General features: G+C 60.1%; 1 protein-coding gene across 1 annotated transcript; it reads left to right on the top strand.

The window, feature by feature from the left end:
* Window positions 1–7,392: 7,392 nt before the first annotated feature.
* LOC122892338 (DNA dC->dU-editing enzyme APOBEC-3G-like) lies at window positions 7,393–12,284 on the top strand. Its single transcript, XM_044228661.1, has 6 exons — window positions 7,393–7,489; window positions 7,589–7,733; window positions 9,363–9,501; window positions 10,857–11,136; window positions 11,592–11,707; window positions 11,985–12,284. The coding sequence occupies exons 1-6, from the start codon at window positions 7,393–7,395 to the stop codon at window positions 11,994–11,996; spliced, it is 789 nt and encodes a 262-aa protein (XP_044084596.1). The 3' UTR covers window positions 11,997–12,284.
* Window positions 12,285–14,120: the final 1,836 nt, after the last annotated feature.

The raw sequence follows: 14,120 nt of genomic DNA, 5'->3' as shown, positions 1-14,120 counted from the left end.
TCGCATCTCATCCTGACGCTGGGAACCTCAACACCGTGACCCCTTCTTCTCGGGCGGGCATCCCCGGACCCGGAGAGATGGGAGGCTGCCCTCCCCGTACCTGCACTGAGGTTCCTCCCCTGTCCTCCATCCTTTAGACCCGGTCCCCTCTAGTGCTGATACCGTGCCCTGGGGCCCAGGAGGTCCCCGGCACTCTCGCCCAGTACTCCTACTTCCCAGTCCTAGCCTCTGCACACAGCAGACCCGCACACCCAGCCGTCACCGGCCCTCCTGACCTGGAGCCCTCATCCCTACCTGGGCTGGGGCTGCAGAGGCCAGACGTGGGCCCCTGAGGATTTCCCCGACCCAGTCCCTAGCTCTCGCCTTCCGTGGTGGGGTGGATGGGAGGATGCAGCCCTTAGGAGAACAAGCTCTCCTCCAGGACCCCCCGAAGTCTCTCCAGGCCCTCACCCGCTGGGGTGATCTCTGTTGGTTCCCGCACACACTAGGTTTCCTTGGAGGGACCCCTGTGCACTAAGGCCCTTACTGGGGGCAGACGGTGTCTCTAGGAGTATGGAGTCCTTCTGCACAAGCCCCTGGCCCTTGGTGGCCCTCGGCGGGCAGGGCCCCCCCACATCTGCCCCTGCCTTCCCAGGGGGCACCAGTGAGCAGCTGGAGCGCCCATGTCTCTCTGGGCTGAGCCTGCATCACTGGCTCTCCTGACCAAAGGTGCCCCTTCAAACATGCTGCCACGTTTGGCGGGGAGACAAATGGGGGCCCCGTGGCAGGGAGGGCACTTTGCTTCTGCGTCCCCAGGGACAGACTCCCTAGCAGTCTCCCTCCTCTGCTAGCAGCTCTGAGGCCTCCAGTTCTGGAAAGTTCTCTGGTACCCCATCCTTCCCAGATCCCCTGGCCCAGCCTGTCCTGACCCCCCCACCCCGCGTTGGGTGCTGCCCGCTGCCACCTGGCTGCCTGCTCAGAGGCAGACAAGACCGGTCCTGTGCGTCTCCACGTCCTGAACTCGCCTTTGCAGTAAGCGACCAGAACACGGGCAGAAAGAGGGTCTGTGTCCTGGGAATGCCAGAGGGACATCGTGGGGAACAAGGGTTTTTCTTCTCCCGAAGCTTCTGTCTTGAGTCACCTGTCTGAGTCTGGGCGATGAGGGCCAGGAGCTAGAGGGGACACTGCGTGGGAATAGGTGGACCTCCCCTCTCGGTTCTCATGCCCCGGTCCTTCCAGAAGGACCCCCGCCCCGGCATCCTCCCACCACCTCCCTAACCCCCCGGAGCTGGGCTCCCTGGCGCAGCAGAGGCCCAGGGACTAGTGTGCTCCCGGGCCTGAGCTCCCCGAGGCCAGGGGAGACCATGCTTTGGTAAAGCCTGGTGGTGAACTCTGGGTCCAGGAGTCACGCTCGACACGCCGGACGTGGCCATGACCTGAAAACACGCAGGCGGCTTTCCTCGGTCCCCAAGGCCAGAAGCTAGAGCAGGGCAATCGTGTCCTCCATGGGAATGACCGTCTCCTCCCGCAAGTGTGCCTCTGGACCACTGAGTGAGCCTGTGAAACGATCCCTACAGGAATCCTGCTGAAATTCTCCCTCAAAGCACGCCAGGGTCCCAGAAGGGAAGGGAGGACCTGGGTCCCTTGTGAAAGCAGATGTGTGCTCACCCCCAAACCCCGGGCAGGGGCAGGCCATGCCAGGACTTCTCCTGTTCCCCTGTCAGGAAAACTGAGAACAGGGCGGTCTGCCCCGGCGGAGCTGAGACTGGGATCCCAGACACAGACTGAAGCCAGAGGGCCCCAGGGAGGGTGCACGCACCCCTGCTCAGCCTGAGTCTCTCTGGCACTCGGGGCGTGGAAGGTCCCGTTCGTGTCTGGACCCCAGGCCAGGCTGCTCTGGCTGAGGTCCCAACCCTGTCTGCTTGTGGATGGCCCCCAAACACTATAGCTAGGGGCGAGGACAGACTGCCCATGCCCTGCCCAGGACGGGGTAGCGTTTCCGGGCTGTGTCATGTCGTCTTTCCTGCTCCTCGGGGTCGTCCCTGGCTCATGGGCAAAGTTCTGGGACTGGTGTCCGGGGATGACACTGTGGTCCTGGGGCGACAGGGCCCTGGGGACAGATCTTCCTGGAACCTACCCTCTGAAGACACTGGCTGTGGGGACCCTTCCTACTTTGGAGACTGTCCTCTACGTGGATTGCCCGCTCTGCCCTGAGTGACGGCATTGTGGAATTTTTTGGTGATTTGCTTCTAGCGACAGAAGTAAGGATGGTGTCAGAGCCCAGAAAACAAAACCTAAAGAGTGATTTCATGATGACTTTCTTCCAACAAGTACCCCTTGGGAAGTGTTGACATCCTCTGCTTTCCTGCCTTGGTGAGAATGATTTGGGTGTGTCTCGGAACCCCAAGGAAGTTCCCTTTTTTTACGTCACTCTGCGTGTGTGTGTGTGTGTGTGTGTGTTTATCTGTGATTCAGGGCAGCTGCCCAGGCACTGCTGTGTGCCAGGTCTCACATGTGTTTGTATATATGAGACGCCTGAGTTCCCAGGACAGCCTGGTGAAACCAGGAACTCAAATCCAGCATAAGCCTGTGGTCTCAGAGCCAGGAAGCAGTGCCACTGGCCCTGGGGACAGACCCAGCAATTAAGCAACATCCTTGACCCCTCTGTGACTCCTGCACTAGGTCTGTCTCAGTTCTGAGCACCTGCTCTGGGATGGAGTTCTGAGCTCTCCTTCTTGGTGGTTCTGTCTCTTGGTGGCTGCTCCTTTCCCCCTGGGCCCTCTCTGGGCACGTCCCTGGACACCCCATCCTTTCCCCTGCTCCTTCCCCAGGAACTGGCTCCATCCTGAATCTCACGGTGAGCGGTGAGCGCACTGTGCTGAGGCCACAGCTCACCCTGCCCCCTGCCGTGTATACCCTGTGGGGCTGCTTGGGTATGAGCTGGAGGGGGCAGAGGACGGAGGGATGTGGGTGAATTGAATGAGTTATTAAACAAGGATAACCGCTCCATTTTTTTAAAATAACATCATCATTTGTTGAGGAATAATGATCTCAGACATAGTCTAAAGCACTTGACACTTGGTTGGTCATTTAACTGCCACAGCCATCCCCATGGTCCCTCACTGACAATGTCCCCGTGTTTCCGGGGAGAAGCCCGAGGCCCCTGAGCATGGAGAAGTCAGCGCTCAGCATGAAGTCCAGCCTCTTCTGTCAAACATCCCTACAGAGACCCCATAGGAGGGACACCTGCAGGACCACAGGAGGGAGGGTCCAGCCAGGAGACTAGAGGGGGGAGTGGGGAACTGGGCTGCAGGTGAGGAGCATCAGCAGAGATGAGCGGTGGAGGAGGGTGTGGAGATAGAGGAGGGTAAGGGGCTTGCGTGGGGGACACCCCAAAGAAGGGGCCAGTAAGCAGGAGGGCTCAGAAAGGGGAAGGACAAACAGGGTCTCCAAATGGAACACCACTAGGAACCGTAAACGAGGGGGTCTCTCTCGGACCACATTCACATTAGGGAACCACGGTTTCCCAGCAGGCGCCAGGGTGTTGGGCTGGCCCTGCCCTCTCTCTGGTCCTGGGATGAGACACGGAGCCTGGAGATGCGCAACCCTCCGGTCATGGAGGAGTATAGCAGAAAACAAACAGGAAGGGCTGAGCTGGGGGAGTGGGGGGCCTGAGTTCCGACAGCATCCCCAACTTTATAAAATGGATATTTCCGTGCGACAGAGAAGGACACCCAGGAGCCCGGGGAGGGAACTCTCGTTCAGAGCCGAGAAAATGCCTAGACGGCGTGTCAGTTACATTTTGGTGATTCGTCTCTCCTGAGAGCCCAGGATGGAGGCCAGCCCCTACTTCCCACCATGGAACCTCCTGTCACCCCCAAAGTCTGTACACACACACACACACACACACACACACACACACACAGGGGCACGCAGAACACAACAGTAGGCACAGGAAAGGGAGGGGGAGAGATCCAGGAAAGGATCCAGGAGCTCACAGCCCCAAGGCCTAGGTCTCTATCCCTAGGAGGAGGGGCCGTCAGAGAAGGGAGGGACAGCACTGGCCCAGACCAGGCAACAGCCCCAGCTTTCCAGAAGGCTCAGGTTGTCAGAGCCTGAAACAGAAACAGCCTCCAGACGCCTTCCTCGGAGAACTCAGAGGTGGGCAGTGGAGGGCCCCACAAGGTTCAGTGTGTCTTGGGAATGGCAGAAACTGGGTATGCTGGGCGCATCCATAGTCTTTTCCCGCCTCAACACCTGTGTCTCTCTGCAACAGGTATATGATGGTCAAGTGAACAATACCAATATTACCAGTCAGTTGCCCCGCGAGCTTCTGGGCTGAGGGTCCGAGGGCAGAGCAGAGTCAGGATTCCAGCCCAGCCCAGGAGGAGGCCCGGAGCAGGCATGGATAGCCAGGGGCAGAAACAGGATTCTGAGCAGGGAAAATGTGCTGTGGGGAAAAGGGAAAGGGACACTGGGGTGTGGCTCACACCAGTGAGGTCCTTCTCCCAGGCTGAGGTGAGGCGGGACATCAACCTCTGTCTCCAGGCCGTGAACTTCGCATATACCTCACGTTCAGTGGGTCCCTCCTCCCGATATCCCTGGGACTTCAGGACACACCGCTATGACGAAACCTGCCGTCGCATTCACCTGTGCCTGAGCAAACCGCCCAAAACACCATGATCGAGCAACGATAGTCCTACAAGACCGGACATGACAAAAGGGAACAAGCCTGGGATTACCAGACACACCCAAGTGTCTATCTGGGCTCAGACCAATGTCAGAATGTTGAAACTTTTCAAAGGGTAGTTGTTGGAAGAAACTCATCATGAAATCACTCTTTGGGTTTTGTTTTCTGGGCTCTGACACCATCCTTACTTCTGTCGCTAGAAGCAAATCACCAAAAAAATCCACAATGCAGTCACTCAGGGCAGAGCGGGCAATCCAGATAGAGGACAGTCTCCACAAGAGGAAGGGTCCCCACAGCCAGTGTCTTCAGAGGGTAGGTTCCAGGAAGGTTCCTGTTTCCTAGCTCAGGGCCCTGTCACCCCAGGACCTGTCATCGCTGGAACCCAGTCCCAGAACTTTGCCCATGAGCCAGGGACGACCCCGAGGAGCAGGAAAGACGACATGACACAGCCCGGGAGCAACCCCGTCCTGGGCAGGGCATGGGCAGTCTGTCCTCGCCCCTAGCTATAGTGTTTGGGGGCCATCCACAAGCAGACAGGGTTGGGACCTCAGCCAGAGCAGCCTGGCCTGGGGTCCAGACACGAACGGGACCTTCCACGCCCCGAGTCCCAGAGAGACTCAGGCTGAGCAGGGGTGCGTGCACCCTCCCTGGGGCCCTCTGGCTTCAGTCTGTGTCTGGGATCCCAGTCTCAGCTCCGCCGGGGCAGACCGCCCTGTTCTCAGTTTTCCTGACAGGGGAACAGGAGAAGTCCTGGCATGGCCTGCCCCTGCCCGGGGTTTGGGGGTGAGCACACATCTGCTTTCACAAGGGACCCAGGTCCTCCCTTCCCTTCTGGGACCCTGGCGTGCTTTGAGGGAGAATTTCAGCAGGATTCCTGTAGGGATCGTTTCACAGGCTCACTCAGTGGTCCAGAGGCACACTTGCGGGAGGAGACGGTCATTCCCATGGAGGACACGATTGTCCTGCTCTAGCTTCTGGCCTTGGGGACCGAGGAAAGCCGCCTGCGTGTTTTCAGGTCATGGCCACGTCCGGCGTGTCGAGCGTGACTCCTGGACCCAGAGTTCACCACCAGGCTTTACCAAAGCATGGTCTCCCCTGGCCTCGGGGAGCTCAGGCCCGGGAGCACACTAGTCCCTGGGCCTCTGCTGCGCCAGGGAGCCCAGCTCCGGGGGGTTAGGGAGGTGGTGGGAGGATGCCGGGGCGGGGGTCCTTCTGGAAGGACCGGGGCATGAGAACCGAGAGGGGAGGTCCACCTATTCCCACGCAGTGTCCCCTCTAGCTCCTGGCCCTCATCGCCCAGACTCAGACAGGTGACTCAAGACAGAAGCTTTGGGAGAAAAAAAACCCTTGTTCCCCACGATGTCCCTCTGGCATTCCCAGGACACGGATCCTCTTTCTGCCCGTGTTCTGGTTGCTTACTGCAAAGGCGAGTTCAGGACGTGGAGACGCATGGGGCAGGTCTTGTCTGCCTCTGAGCAGGCAGCCAGGTGGCAGCGGGCAGCAGCCAACGCGGGGTGGGGGGTGAGGACAGGCTGGGCCAGGGGATCTGGGAAGGATGGGGTACCAGAGAACTTTCCAGAACTGGAGGCCTCAGAGCTGCTAGCAGAGGAGGGAGACTGCTAGGGAGTCTGTCCCTGGGGACGCAGAAGCAAAGTGCCCTCCCTGCCAAAAAGGGGCCCCCATTGGTCTCCCCGCCAAACGTGGCAGCATGTTTGAAGGGGCACCTTTGGTCAGGAGAGCCAGTGATGCAGGCTCAGCCCAGAGAGACATGGGCGCTCCAGCTGCTCACTGGTGCCCCCTGGGAAGGCAGGGGCAGATGTGGGGGGGGCCCTGCCCGCCGAGGGCCACCAAGGGCCAGGGGCTTGTGCAGAAGGACTCCGTACTCCTAGAGACACCGTCTGCCCCCAGTATGGGCCTTAGTGCACAGGGGTCCCTCCAAGGAAACCTAGTGTGTGCGGGAACCAACAGAGATCACCCCAGCGGGTGAGGGCCTGGAGAGACTTCGGGGGGTCCTGGAGGAGAGCTTGTTCTCCTAAGGGCTGCATCCCCCCATCCACCCCACCACGGAAGGCGAGAGCTAGGGACTGGGTCGGGGAAATCCTCAAGGGCCCACGTCTGGCCTCTGCAGCCCCAGCCCAGGTAGGGATGAGGGCTCCAGGTCAGGAGGGCCGGTGACGGCTGGGTGTGCGGGTCTGCTGTGTGCAGAGGCTAGGACTGGGAAGTAGGAGTACTGGGCGAGAGTGCCGGGGACCTCCTGGGCCCCAGGGCACGGTATCAGCACTAGAGGGGACCGGGTCTAGAGGATGGAGGACAGGGGAGGAACCTCAGTGCAGGTACGGGGAGGGCAGCCTCCCATCTCTCCGGGTCCAGGGATGCCCGCCCGAGAAGAAGGGGTCACGGTGTTGAGGTTCCCAGCGTCAGGATGAGATGCGACAGCCTGGGAGGGGGACGAGCCCGGCGGCTCTCGGTGCAGGCACAGGCTGTGACTCAGGCCCCAGGTGTCCCAGGTAACCCCAGGACAGACACATCCCCCAGGGAGGGGCGGCCCTGGGCCAGGACTGCGCGTTCAGGGGAAGCCAGAATGGGGGAGTCAGTGGGGCAGAGGGGCAGGCCAAGGGGACGCAAGTCCAGCTGGGACTCCGGGACCGGCTCAGGGCGGGCATGCAAATTCCCCCTCATTCCTCGTGGTCCTGAGGGCAACACCAGAGCAAGAGAACGGCCCCATGGGAGGCCTGTATCCCCACAACATCGCTGCATCCTTCAAACCCGTGCGGTCCTGGCAGGTCCCATTCCCACTGGGAGCCTCTCTTTCCCCTGCAGGTAACGGGGTACAAATGTCCCACGGCCAGTTTGCCATCCTCCACTGGGTGCTGGGCTCCTGAGGGCAGCTCAGCCGGGTTTATCGTCCTCCCTTGGCAGGTGCAGCGATGAAGGCTCTGCTGAGGCTCTTGGACCAGAAGCTCCCGGCCACACCCGCCCCTGTTGTGTGCAAGTGCGTGCAGGGGTTCCCCCAGCTGGTCCAGGGGAGCCTGGGCCAGGCCCTGCCCCTGCTGGCTGCCGAGGGGTGCCCAGGGTGGGGCTCCCCGGGAGCCTTCCCTCTGGGGCACTGTGTCCTGGGACAGGACCTTCCTCCAGGCCCGGACACCTGTCCTCTCACTTCCTGCCGTGCTGGGCCCTGCTGCCCAGAGGGACCAGACTCTCCCTGGACCCCATCTGCCCTCGGTCACTCCTCGAGGCTTCCAGGTAGGGCCTTTGTCAGAACAGAGAAACCAAAACCTAACTTGACCTTGAGGACCTAGGGATGTGACCGCTGGCAGAGAAGTTCCTCCTTCGTCAATACCCATGAGGGCGGCATGAGTAGCCCGAGTCTAGGAAGGGGTGTGTCCCAGTCATGCCAGCTCAGCTGGTTCCAGGAGCTCTGATGGCTTATAAGGCGCCTGGGTCCTTGATGAACACCCCGAGAGCACGGCATAGACGTGACGAGACAGAGAAGCCGCAGACACAGAGCCAGACGTGGTGAAGGGACCGAGACATGGATGCCGGCGCAGAGGCCTGGGACAGGTAACCTCCCCTTGCATCCCCTCTGCTCCTGAGCCCCTCCTCGGGGCTGCCCGATGGGGACATGTCACTCCCTCGAGGTATCCTCCTGGACCCTAGAGGATTCTTGCTCTTCTTTGCCTGTTTCTGCTGGCCCGTGCCGCGCCCACCGAGCCCCGTCCGCTCATGCCCATTCTGCTTGTCCAACCGGCTTCGCCTGGGCTTCTGGGGAATCTATGGGAGTAGACTCCTTGAGAGTCTATGCTTCCTACTGAGGGATCCCTCTGAGCTGAAGGCCAGGATGTCCCTTTCAGCTTTAAGATTTCAGGCCAGCAAAGGGCTTTGGTATTTTCATCCTTAGGGAAAATCCCACCACTATTTAAGAAGTCGAGGCTCCTGCGTCCTCTTTTTGTCAGTGGTACTGCACGGGTGTGTGTGGGCCTGGTGCGCACCGCGGAGTGGGCCAACCTTGAACCAAAGGGGAAAGCCCCGGGATGTCCCTCCACGCAGGGGAGTAGCTCCTCGGGGACATGGATGGACAGCGAGGCCAGAAGGGATGAGAGCCTACCACGGGCAGAGGGAGAGGACCCAGCAGAGGGTCTGAGCGCCCTGGGCGACTCCTGGGTGTCCCCTGACAGAGCAGCAGGCAGGCCCCCTGGGATCTCCCAGAAAGGGTCCCAGAGGTAAGTTGGGTGGATCCAACAAAGCCAGTGGAAGCCCATCATCTGTGGGTCTGGCCAGAATGTGAGGTACAGGGGAAAAGGGTGTGGGATACCAGCAAAAGACAAGGAGCCCATGAGAAAGAGTTGAGAAAGATACATTGAGTATCTTCACTGTTTTTTTTTTAATTTTATTTATTTATTTATTTATTTATTTGACAGAGAGATCACAAGTGGGCAAAGAGGTAGGCAGAGAGGGGTGGAAACAGGCTCCCTGCTGAGCAGAGAGCCCGATGTAGGGCTCGATCCCAGGACCCTGGGATCATGACCTGAGCCGAAGGCAGAGGCTTAACCCACTGAGCCACCCAGGCGCCCTGAGTATCTTCACTTTTAATGTAAAATCTCTCTTCTGTGCCAAACATCCCTCAGCAAGAGGACTCTCCATACTCCAGGGAGAGGCCACATTGTCAGCTCCTCCCCAAACCTTTTGTCCACAGGCTGGATGAGGACACCTTCACCGACAACTTCCACAATGAAATCTGGGCGTCCAGGACCTACCTGTGCTATGAGGTCGAGCATCCCGGTCAGGGATCCGGGATTCCTCCGGGCCAGGAGAAGGGTGTCCTGCGCAATAAGGTGACCAGTCCAGCCGGACCCCAGCTCGCACGGCCTCCCCATCCTGGGACGTTTGCGGTAGAATATTCTAGCTGGACCTGAGCGGGTCTCATCAATGTTTCCCCTTCGGTCCCCACAACGGCCACCCCTCAGCCTAGTGTCAGGTGGGGACTGTTTCTGCTGTGGTTTCTGGCTTGGAGCCACACGTCAGAAAGCAGTCACACTGTCCCAGGGACGGGCACCACCACCTCTTGTCACCGAATGACACTCCTTCACCCCCACCCCAACTGCTGAGCCTCTGAGGAAGGGTTAGGACAGGGGAAAAGGCTTCTGGACAAGGGGTCAGCTTTTTCCCTGGCCCCTGCCTGGGGCGGCTGCCTGCCACAGACCCTGAGATCCGTTGGCTCTTGACGCTCCCCCTGCTCACCAGCGGGGGCCCTGGCAGCACCCCTGCCCACTGCTGGAGATCCTGCCCAGGGCACTGCTCCCCACTCCAGCATCGCCCAGGGAGCCCCCCTCGGTCCCCAAGTCCCCATCCCACTCTGCCCAGATCTTTGGGTTTGTACCACTGACCTGACTTGCTCCGGGACCCGGGCTGGCAATCCCTCTCTGGACAGGTTGTACCCATCTCCACATCTCTGTGAACCCTGACAATGACCTTCACCCCATGCCCAACACCTGTCTGCTGGGTGCCCCTTCCCTATTCCTCCCTGCAGAGTGAGCCCTTTGGGTCACCCGTGGGCTCAGCGCAGGGTGAGGGCCAGGGCAGAAGCTTGCAAGAGCACTGGGCCAAGGTGGGAGTGGGGTTCGGTGGCGGAGGGTGAAGACAGGGCTGGATCCCTGCCTGGAGGAGGCCTCCACTGCCAGGGCACCAGGCCAGGGAACTCGGAGCTCCCCTGGTCCCCCTTTCCCTTTCCAGGGGCTCTTCTGCTGCTGTCTGCACGGCCCCGCTAGGTGAGGGTCCTGAAGCCCCTTCCCTGGGGCACAAACATAGAAACTCCGTGGTCACGCTGAAACGTAATGTAACGCAATCTTCTCAAAGTCAAACTTGAGGCAAATCCCATGATAAGTGAAATCTCAAAATCTGGAGAAGGCCCGGCAGGTAGAGCGGGATGCAGAGCCCTAGCGACAGAGGCAGATGCAAGGTGCTCAGTCGCTCACCGGGTCCCTGGGAACTTGCCCTAGTGGGCCTGTCAGCCAGTGGTGGGGAGCCTGGAGCCTGGGAGCACTGCAGGGAAATCCCATTCCTCTCCTTCTGAGAAGGGCTCCCCCTGCATCTTGTGCCTGAGGCCAGGACCTCCCTGCCTCTCCCTGGTGCCCCCATCCACATGTTCACCACCAATGACAGAAGCCTTTCCTGCCTCTTGTGTGCCCAGAGTGACCCGGACCCCATGCTCTCGCGCCATGCGGAGTCCTTCCTGCTGGAGCGGATCCAGTCCTGGAAACTGAACCCGGAACACCAGTACAGGGTCACCTGCTTTCTCTCCTGGAGCCCCTGTGCTGATTGTGCCCAGCGTATGGCTGAGTTTCTGGGGGACAATAGGCACGTGAGCCTGAACCTCTATGCCTCCCGCATCTACAGCCTGGGACAGTATGAGCAGGGGCTGCGCACCCTGAAGAGGGCTGGGGCCAGCATCGCCATCATGACCGCCAGGGGTCAGTGTGGGCCTCCTGCAGGGCACAGGGGTGGTGGGTGGAGGGTAGGGAGAGGCCTGGTGGGGGTGCTATGGGGGGGACAAGAGTAGTGTCCCTAGGGGTCCCCCTGTGGGCTGCGTGCGGAGGGGAGGCTAGGGTGCCTGGACAGCAGAGGACAGCAGGGTGGCTGAGGAGAGAGAGGTCAGCGCAGGACAGGTGTGTGCAGAAGGGCCGGGGGAATGGTGGGTGGGCATGCCAGGGACACTGGGGTTTGCAGGAAGAAGGGAGGCCAGGCTGGCTGAGGTTCCAGCCTGAAGACAGAGTCCTGGGGTTGGGGGGTTCCAGGAGTGCCCCAGAGGAGAGAGAGCAGGGGTGCAGCTAGGAGGGACACAGCCTGTCATTGAGAGTCAGACCCGAGGTGGCCCCCACCCCTCCCTGGAGCAGGGCTCACGTTCCTTTACCCCCCACCCCCGCAGAGTTTGAACACTGCTGGGACACCTTCGTGCTCCACGAGGGAAGAAGCTTCCAGCCCTGGGAGGGTCTGGACAAGGAGAGTCAGAAATTCTCTGAGACCCTGCAGAGCATTCTCCAGGTGAGGTGCCTCCCCCCTCCCCGCCACCTCCCCTGCCCTCCTCCCTCCTCTCCACTGCCTGGCCTTTCCCTGCCCCTCTCACAGCCTCCGCTGGGTTACCTGCTCCCTCCTGGGGCCATGCCACCCCTCCTGCCCCCTTGGAGAGATTCCTCTGCTCCCTCACCCCCTGGGGTCCCCTCCCTTCCCCATCTCTGGGGCTGCCAGACCCCTTCTCTGTTGCCCCCGCCCACCTGTCTCACTGCCCGCCTGTGCCATGCAAGTCCCCGGTCTCCCTCAGCAGGAAGCCTGAAGGATGGACTTCAGTCTCGACAAAGACCACGCAGGAGAGGCCTCTGTGAACAGCAGAATAAAACATTTCCTCCCAAGCCTGCAGACCTGCTCTCCACCGCCCTCCAGATTTTTCCACGAAAACCAGCAAAAGGCCATGAGCCCAGAAGAAGTCGTCTTGAAAGAAACAATCTGAGTAGATTTACTTGTCCTGGAAAATCTATCTTAGGTTCAAATATACGGGTTAAGATCATACTCACAGCTGTCAGAAGAGTTTTCCACATTTAGAGAAGTGACGAATTGATGTCAAATGCAGAGCAATGGACGGCAATGTCAAGGATCTTCTACCAAAGGTTTCCTCTGGAAATGTGTCCCGAGTCCAGAGAGCCACAGGCAGATACCTCTCCCTTCAAGGGGGGCCCTTCAGCGGGATCACACCAACTCCCTTTTTTGGGAGAAGAATCAGCTAAGCCTGACTTCCTGAGAGAGGAGGGTTCTAGAAATCAGAAACCTCCCCCTGCCTACCGATCGTATTGTGAGGGGCACTGATTGGAGATGACAGCTGCGCTATGAGAAAATAGGAAGGAGGAGTCTAAATATTGGGGAGGAACCCACACACTTGAGGTTTGGGGCTGTGGGAGGCCAGCCAGTGGCCATGTCCAGATTGAGAGAGAGACCCAAGACAGCCGAACTGGGCCCCCCGTCTTCCCCCTTTCTTGCCCACGGTAAGGTTCTAGAAAACCAGTCACCCCTGAATTCCAGCTGAGACTCAGGAGGGGCCAACAGTCAGGGAGGAAGACTCAGGGGGCCAACAGCACAGGCCTGGGAGCGGAGTCGGCCTCTGTCCCATGGGGGTCCGCTGCCCTGCACTGGAGCCCAGACTGTGTCCACACTGCCGGCCCCTTTCTGCCCCCGGCCTGTCATACTCGCTGCCCCAAGTCTGAAACCTGTCCTAAAAGGAATGCTCACTCTTCAAATACTGGGGGGACAGCATCGATATTCAAAAAGACACACGATGTTCTACACGGGGAGGAGCCCCGCTTCACTGGAACCCACAAGTCCCCCACGAGCACATGTAGGTCGGTCCCAGCGTGCCGTGTCTCAAGAATCCGCGGCCTGAGTGATAGTGATGCTCGGGCATTGTGGGCAGAAGGCCAGAGGAAATCCCCAGGAACTGGAGGCCGACGAGTCGGTCCACTTGGACAGACGTCCGTGTGAGATGCTGTTTGGAGCCCCTCTCCGCCTGGAGGCTGAGAGAGGCCCCTGGGGACCCCCACCCCGCCCCCAGCCCTGCTGCATCTGGGGCTCCTGGTAGGGGAGGAGCAGGACCCCCCCCTCCGCCTGGGAGCAGATCAGCCCCAAACCAGGTCCTGGCCTCTCTTCTGGAACAAAATCCCTGTGACGCTGAGCTCACATCACCGTGGAGGAAGGCCACCTTCCACATGGGGTCAGCAGAGTCACCCCGTTAGACAGTCCTATGTTGGCCACCTAAGCTGCCCCCTAATGGAGAAGGGGTTTGGGTTGGGACCCGTGGGGTCAGAGGCCATGGGCAGGGAGGAAGCCCAGCGGCCATGTGGACAGTGACCTGAGGCGGGGGCCCTGGGGACAGTCATCACACTAGGGGGCCTGAGGAAGGCTGGAGGCAGCCTCTGGGTCTCAGGGGTGACCGTGTTCCCAACTCCACCAGAGAAAAGTCATGGATAGAGCGGGTCAGCGGGATGGAGAAGTGGGGCCCCGGGTCCTCCCCTGTCTGCTTCAGACTGCGATGTCCTTGAGGGCAGGACACTGCCTGGCCCGGCCTTGCATCCCTGGGTCCTGCCGTGGTGGGACCCTGAGGCGGGGCTCCTGGGTGCTGTTTGGTGAAACTGGTGTTACACTGAAAGTGGTGCACCAGACTTGCCTCCCTATGAGTGGAAATCTCGCCATGTGGAAATGGGGCACACGTGCTTGGAGAACATTCTGGGGTAGCTGGGAGCACACAGGGGCTGCTGAGTCCCATGGGCCATTTCCTGGAGTCCTGGTTCCAAATGTGCCCTGAAAGCCTACGTTCCTAACTTGAGCACAGACACCCCTGCCTGAGGACTTTGCAGCCAGGACCCTACCTCGGGTCATCCCCGCAGATGGACAGGGGCTGGGACCCAGCGAG

Source organism: Neovison vison, chromosome 12 (assembly GCF_020171115.1).
Source record: "Neovison vison isolate M4711 chromosome 12, ASM_NN_V1, whole genome shotgun sequence".
NCBI lineage: Eukaryota > Metazoa > Chordata > Mammalia > Carnivora > Mustelidae > Neogale > Neogale vison.
This window is presented reverse-complemented; position numbering and strand designations above follow the sequence as displayed.

What these genes read in the sequence shown, in the direction of transcription:
- LOC122892338 (XM_044228661.1), top strand. Translation starts at nt 7,393, where the DNA reads ATGGGAGGCCTGTATCCCCACAACATCGCTGCATCCTTCAAACCCGTG. An exon ending in AGCCTCTCTTTCCCCTGCAG is followed by an intron (nt 7,490 to 7,588) that starts GTAACGGGGTAC and finishes CTCCCTTGGCAG; the next exon opens with GTGCAGCGATGAAGGCTCTG. An exon ending in CCCCTGCTGGCTGCCGAGGG is followed by an intron (nt 7,734 to 9,362) that starts GTGCCCAGGGTG and finishes TTTTGTCCACAG; the next exon opens with GCTGGATGAGGACACCTTCA.